At 43.8% G+C, this 7,562-nt stretch overlaps 2 protein-coding genes across 2 annotated transcripts in view; both read right to left on the minus strand.

The window, feature by feature from the left end:
- Positions 1 to 7,562, minus strand: part of LOC122541484 (zinc-binding protein A33-like) — a 162,704-nt gene that overhangs the window by 146,085 nt on the left and 9,057 nt on the right. The window lies entirely within an intron of this gene.
- The window catches only part of LOC122541488 (zinc-binding protein A33-like), a 492,570-nt gene continuing 485,027 nt past the window's right edge, over positions 20 to 7,562 (minus strand). The window contains exon 6 of the mRNA XM_043678300.1: positions 20 to 1,452. Within this exon, the coding sequence (XP_043534235.1) occupies positions 875 to 1,452 (578 nt within the window). The 3' untranslated portion in view covers positions 20 to 874. The remainder of the gene's footprint in view (positions 1,453 to 7,562) is intronic.

Consider the following 7,562-nt stretch of genomic DNA (forward strand, 5'->3'; position numbering starts at 1 on the left):
GGTGGTGGGAGCAGGGTGGTGAAGTGGGGATAGGTGAAGACAGGTAGAGGGTATGACCTGGTTGGTGAATGAGAAGTGTGAATCCAGTTGGTAGCAGGGAGCTGTGGAAGGGAGAGGGAAGGGCTGGGAAGGGAGTCAGGGGAAGGGAAGCGAGGTTATTTGAAATTGGAGAACTCAAATGTTGATTCCTCCAGGCTGTAGACTGCCCAGGCAGAAGATGAGGTTTTGTTCCTCCAAATTGTTGTTTGCTTCTTTGTGGTCATGTAGGAAAGGGAGTGGGAAGGGGAATTGAAATGGGCAGTGACTGGGAGGTCCGGTCGGCTGGCTGCGATGCTCGGTGAGCCATTTCCTAAGTTTAAGGTCGGTCCCCCCGATGTAGAGAAGACCACGTCGGGAGCAGCTGATGCAGTAATCTAGGTTGGAAGAGAGGCAGGTGAACCTCTGTGTCACCTGGAAGGACTGTTTGGGGCATTGGATGGAGGTGATGGGATGTGATGTACCGGCAGGTTTTGCATCTATTCCGGTTGCAGGGGAAGAAACAGGAATGAGGACAGGAATCTCCAAAATGAATCTTACGAACCATTTTCAAAGGCCAAGAAACATCTGTGCCAAAGGGTCTGCTCACATTCTTTCTGGTCATGGAAGGAGATGTCTTCACCCAAAACTAAAATTGCCCAGACACAGACTTCCACCAAGTCTTAATGATGGTATTAAAGATAAACTTCACACAGACAGCTGCAGTTATCCTGGGTTTGGCAGAGAGGGGTGGGGGGTGAGGGGGTGTGGGGGGTGAGCAGGGGCAGAGATGCTGTTTGATTGTATGGCACAGGCAATTTTTATCTTATTTCTTCCCACAAAATGTAAGTAAAAAGCTTTATCTGGATGAAGGGATCAAATCTTTATCTTCCTGGATTGTTACTCTCCAGGGACAGATTTTCAGAGGCTCTGTGTTTTTACCCCCATCAGTTAGAAATGGACTGAAGTAAGGATAGAGTTTCTCAGTGAATGTCCCAGTGAAAGTGTAGATATGGGTCTTGTGCTCAGAGTTATAAAAAGACACCTTCCCTCCCTCATAATCCAAACAGACTCGGATCTTCCTCGGCTTCACAGTCAACTCTAAGTGTTTCCTTGATTTCTCACAAGCCATGTATTCATTTCCATCTCTCAGCACCACTGTCCAGTATCCGTCACCTGGAGTCAGGACGATGTCACCCTTCCTGTTTATGGACTCTGTGGCCACTCCCAAAGTCCACTCAGTTTTATTTCCTACTTCTATCGCCCAAGAATGTTTCCCTGATGTAAATCCCTCTGATCCCAGAACACTGACACAAGGATCAAATCTCTCTGGATTGTCAGGAAGCTGCTGCCATTTGTCAGTGTTTTGCACAGTGCTCAAGTCCTCAGACAGGAGAAGGTAAGGATTGGCTGTGTTGGGGTCCAAGGTGACTGGAGCTGGGAACAGATAGAGATGAATAAAATGTCAGTCACATTCATTGGTAACTAGTCACCATAACTCTGACATAACAATCGCTTAGTGATTGGGAAAAATCAGCAATAAACCAAATCTAGAAATTCATCAGCCAAGGAAGAAACTAGTGTGTGCCTAGGGGAAAAGAGAAACTGCTACTGGGGAAATGTTTTACTGGCCCCAGCCTGCAGCAGGGCTGAGGAAACACTATTCTGCAAAGAGAAAAACTGAAACAGAGTTGGAGTGGAGTGGTGGTGGGGTGATGAGGGGAGTGGTGGCTGCGGGCCACAATGAATCAGAGATCTGCAGGAGAAACTACAGACAAACTATAGGGAGGAGGTAAGGATAATGAAAGAGAGATACGGACAAAGTTAAGATAAGAGAGAGATAAAAGAAACTGCTCACAACCAGGTCACTGAAGAATTCTAATATTAAATGCAATCATATAAATTTATTGAAACTGAAATTTTATAACAACTACTTAAAATGAACATTCCTTTGTGTGTCCTGTAATAAGGTTAGTAAAATGTATAACAGAATTTAAAAGGCCTTTTTGTTATCACTAAGTGGGCGGCATGGTGGGCGGCATGGTGGTACAGTGGTTAGCACTGCTGCCTCGCAGCGCCAGAGAACCGGGTTCAATTCCCGCCTCAGGCGACTGACTGTGTGGAGTTTGCACGTTCTCCCCGTGTCTGCGTGGGTTTCCTCCGGGTGCTCCGGTTTCCTCCCACAGTCCAAAGATGTGCAGGTCAGGTGAATTGGCCATGCTAAATTGCCCGTAGTGTTAGGTAAGGGGTAAATGTAGGGGTATGGGTGGGTTACGCTTCGGCGGGTCGGTGTGGACTTGTTGGGCCGAAGGGCCTGTTTCCACACTGTAAGTAATCTAATCTAAAGTGTCCGGTTAACAGGCAGTTAACATGGTGCAGCCGGAAAATATCGAGGAGGGAATGTGATTGAATGCAGAGTCCACTGTAGCAAGCACCCAGAGACTGTGGGAGACAGCATAAGACCATAGAAGACAGGGGTTGACCACAAGCGAGTCCATCTCTGGCCGTGAAGTCATATGATTAGCTTAATTGGAAGGGTATGTAATTAATTAATAATATAATTGGTTTGGAAACTGTATGATGAATATACCAATTTCCTTTGTGCAGGATTTTCAGAGGGTTTCTTCCCACTGAGGTAATTTCAATAAACTCTTTGATGCTGGAAATGAACTGGGTGTCGAATGAATGATTTGATCTTTCCACCTTAACATAATTCATGCACTAGGATCCAGATATCCCACAGTGCTACAGCTTTCCCTGAATAAATAATATTCAGCTCTCCTTTTCTTCCTTTAAAAATGCATAACTTTCTTAGATTATATTCCATCTGCCAAGTTTTTGACAACTCAATTAACCTATATCCCTCTATAAATTCCTTGCGCCATCCTCACCACTTGTGCTCCCACTTATTTTTGTGTTATCCACAAACTTGGCTATAGTACATTCACATTCTTCATACAAGTCATTAATATATATTATAAATAATTGTGGCCCCCACCCCAATCCCCATAGGTACGGTAGCCATCCTTAAAATGGCACCTGTATCCACATTCACATCCACAACCTCTGTTCCTATTTGTTAGCCAACCCTTTATCCATGTTAGTACACTCCCCCCAACACCATGGGCTTTTATCTCATGATACAAAGATAAGTGGAGGGCAGGTAATATTGAGGAGGCGGGGAGGCTGCAGAAAGATTTAGACAGGTCAGGACAGTGGGCAAAGAAGTGGCTGGTGGAATACAACATGGGCAAGTGTGAGGTAGAAAGAATGGAGACATGGACTGTTTTCTAAAGGGAGAAAATTCAGAAATCAGAAGTGCAAAAGGGACTTAGGAGTCCTATTCCAGGTTTCTCCGAAAGTAAACTTGCAGGTCGCGTCAGTAGTTAGGAAGGTAAATACAATGATGTCATTTATCTCTACAGGACAAGAATATAAAAGCAGGGACTTGCCTTTCAGGCTGTATAAGATTTGATTAGATTAGAATCCCTTCAGTGCAGAAACAGATCCTTTGGTCGAACAAATCCACACCAACCCTCCGAAGAGTAACCCATGGTCAGACCATATTTGGAGTATTGAGAGTAATTCTGGGCCCCATACCTCAGGAAGGATGTATTGGCCGTGGAGTGAGTCCAGGGGAGGTTTCACTAGAATAACCCAGGAATGAAATGCTTAACAAATGAGGAACATTTGAGGACTCTGGGACTATTCTTGATGGAGTTTAAAGGATGTACCTAGTGGATCTGATTGAAACATACATAATACTGAATGGTCTGAACAGAGTGGATGTTGGAAAGATGTTTCCACTGGCAGGAGAGATGAGGACCTGAGAGCACAGCCTTAGAGTGACGGGAAGGCCTTGTGAACAAAGATAAGGAGAAACGTCTTTAGCCAGAGAGCTGCGAATCTGTGGAATTCATTATCACAGAAGGCTGTAGAGGCCAGATCATTGAGTAGATTTAATAATAGAGAAATAAATTAGTTCTCGATTGCCATGGGAATCAAACATTATGGGGAAAAAGTGGGAAAATGGGTTTGAAAAACCTATCAGCCATGATTGAATGGCGGAACAGAATTGATGGATCAAATGGCCTAATCTCTGCTCCTGTATCTTATGGTCTTAAGTACTTTTAAGTGCCTTATCAAATGTCTTTTGGAAATCTAAATATATTACATCTACAGGTTCCTCTTTAATCGACCCTTCTTGTCACGTCCTCTATAAATTTTAATAATAAATTTTACAGGAATGATTTCTCTTTTATGAAGCCAGGCCGACTCTGCTTGAATCTATTACATTTTCTAAATACTCTGCTCTCGTATCCCACATAATAGACTCTAACCTATTCACCAATGACAGGTTTTTACAATGACAAGCCAACTGACCTGTAGTTACCTATTTTTCTTTGTCTCCATCCCTCTTTGAAAAAATGTTACATTGGCAGGTTTCCAAACTTGCAACTTTTCCACAATCTAAGGGTTCTTTGAAGATTACTACCAGCGCATCCATTATCTTTGCTGCTACTTCTGTCAGTATCCCAGGATGCATCCCAGCGGTCTCTGTCTTTAAACTCATTAGTTTCCTTACTTTTCTGAAGCGATGCCGATTGTGTTTGCTTGCAGCCTCCTGATTATCTCCTTCATTATGTAATATATTCTTAGTTTCCTCTGACATGAAGACTAATGAAAATTATTTTTCAATTCTTCTGCTAATTTCTGGTTCACAGTTTCAGTCTCATTCCCATTGTCCCTTTGTTCACTGTTGCCTCAGTCTTTCTCTTTATAGATTTTAAAGAAACACTTGTCATGCGGCTCTGAATTACTTGTTAGTCCCTCACCCTTTTTAAGTTTCTCTGTCCTCACGCCTATGTAATTAGCCTTATTTGTGTTTAACAGTTACTGCTCGCTGTCACGCTAAATATCACGTTTTACTTTGATGCAAGGTGGCCACTTACATAAATGAACAGTTATGTAAACACCTTGTGTCATGTCACAGATGTTTCTGTGCAGATTACATTGTCATACCAAGATAGGTCTCGGCGTGTGCTACTGACATCCCTGCTTTCTATATGTAGTGATACAAGCAGCAGCGCATGCACAGACAGCCCCACTAAGGCTGCATTTGTTCTGTTCAATTTGCCATCTTTCCACAGGGTGAGGATGAAGAGGGGGTTGGGGAGGACTTGTGGGAGGGTTGAGGTGTGAGGCAGAGAGATTCTGTGAATGAGAGGAGGCAGAGTCTGGAGTTGTTGGAGAGGTATCTCCCTGGAGGTATCTGCTTTGACACTAGACTTGCCCAACTGCTGTCATTGCCTTCTCCAGTCACCTTGTATTGCCGGGGTGCTCAGCTGCTGCTGCATGCCGAGAACCTGGATGAGAAAGTGGTGAAGGTGCAGGAGCTGGTGCAGTCCCAGTCCCTGGTCATGGCCTCCCTGGGCACCACTGTGGCTGGAGAGGGCCAGTCTGTGAAGTGGGGGCAGGGCAAGCACAGTGAAGGAGTGGCACCAAAGGAGACAACACCGTGGAGACGAATCTCGACCTGCTGCAGCTACCCCGATTCCTGAGTCACACCTCTGGCTGAAACCTCTGCCATCTCAGTGTCTGGCTCTGCTGTAACAGTTACTTATTACTTAGAGGGCTTCTTTGTGCATGGCTACTCTTTGTCGTTTTACAATATTCACAGTAATTCATTTTATGTCCAACGTCATTGAAATCAAAGGGCATATTGAGCATTTAAAGGTTCGATTCCCACACTTAATCAACTGCAAGCTCACAGAAAACTAGTTTCCTGTAAAAGCACAAGCTTTGTTCAGTTTTCAAACAGCTCCTCCTGACCCTTACACTCCTAACCCATTCACACCCACCCAAAACTGGCTCCCTATTCAAGTGGGAAATAGCACTGGCTCCAACTCAATGTTGAAATCTCCAACACCAACAGGATGCATATCAGGTTCAGGGAAATACCAATGAGGCAGGTGGAGGTTCAGCAGACTGCTATGAAAATATCCACTCAGGGGCACAGAATAGATATAAAGGTCAATCAGAAAAAGAAGGAATTCTGGGACACTCCAGTTGGCAGAGAAGACAAGGACAGGAAAAGGCACATGTGAGGTCTAGAAAGCTAAACTATGTATTTTAATGCCAGGATCTTGACTGGTAAGGCAGATGAACTTACAGCATTGACTATTACATGGGAATATAATATTGTTGCAAACACAGAGACATGGATGAATGAAGGACAGGATTGGCAGCTCAACATTTCAGGGTTTAAAAATTTCAGGTGGGATGGAGGGAAGTGGGATGCAAGAGAGATAGGTGTATTGCATTATTGATAAAGGAAACTATCGCTGCAGTAACGAGGGAGGATGTCATAGAAGGGTCTTGAAATGAGGCCATGTGGGTGGAGCTTAGAAATAAAAAAGGGGCAATTACTTTGCTGGGATTATACCACAGGCCTTCCAGCAGTCAGAGGGAGATAGAGGAGCAGATATATAGGCACACCACAGGAAGATGTGAAAGGAATACGGTTTTAGTTGTACGATATTTCAACTTGGGTCATGTTAACTGAGAATCACCTTACTGTGAAAGAAATAGACAGAGTAGTATTGGTAAAGTGCATCCAGGAGAGCTCCTTGTACAGAATACAGAGTACGGAGATAGTCCAACTGGAGATGGAACAGTGCTTGAGCTCATCCTTGTGAATGAAGCTGGTGAAAGGACAGTACAGAAAAGATTTACCAGGATATTGCTGGGACTGGAGGGTTTGAGTCATATGGATAGGCTGGGACTTTTTTCACTACAGCGTAGGAGGTTGAGGGGTGACTTTAGAGGTTTATAAAATCATGAAGGCCATAGTTAAGGTGAATAACAAAGGTCTTTTCCTAAGGTGGGGGAGTTCAAAACTAGGGGACATATTTTAAAAGTGAGAGGAGAAAGATTACAAAGGGACCTGAGGGGCAGCTTTTTCACACAGAATGTGGTTCACAGGTGGAATGAACTGTCAGAGGAAGTGGTAGATGCAAGTACAGTGACAACATTTAAAAGACATTTGGATAGGTACATATGGGCCAAATGCAGGCAATGGGATGGTGTTAATTTGGGATGACATGGACTAGGGCATCAACTGAAGGCTTTGTTTCCATGCTATATGACTCTAAATGGTTGAAGTGTCAGTGGGTGAGCACTTGGAGGATAGTAATCATTATTCTCGAAGTTTCAAAGTCATTTTGGAAAAGATTAAGGATGGTGTAGAAGTTGGCAAACATAGATTGAGAGCAGCTGCTTGCAGGTGAGTTTACTTTTAGAAAGTAGGAATCTTAAGTAGTACACTGAGTATTCAGGACCAGTGTGTTTCGGTAAGAGTGAAGGGCAAGGGTACAATTCCATAGAACATTGGATTGCAAAGAAGAAAGCATATGTTAGGGACAGAGCATTAAAAACAGGGGAGGATCTTCATAAGTATAGAGAATGTGTGGGGGAGGGTGTTTGCTGAAAAGAAAGAAAGAAATATGGAGGACAAAGAGTGGCCATGAAATACCCTTTGGAAGAAA

Source organism: Chiloscyllium plagiosum, chromosome 37 (genome assembly GCF_004010195.1).
Source record: "Chiloscyllium plagiosum isolate BGI_BamShark_2017 chromosome 37, ASM401019v2, whole genome shotgun sequence".
Classification (NCBI taxonomy): Eukaryota; Metazoa; Chordata; class Chondrichthyes; order Orectolobiformes; family Hemiscylliidae; genus Chiloscyllium; species Chiloscyllium plagiosum.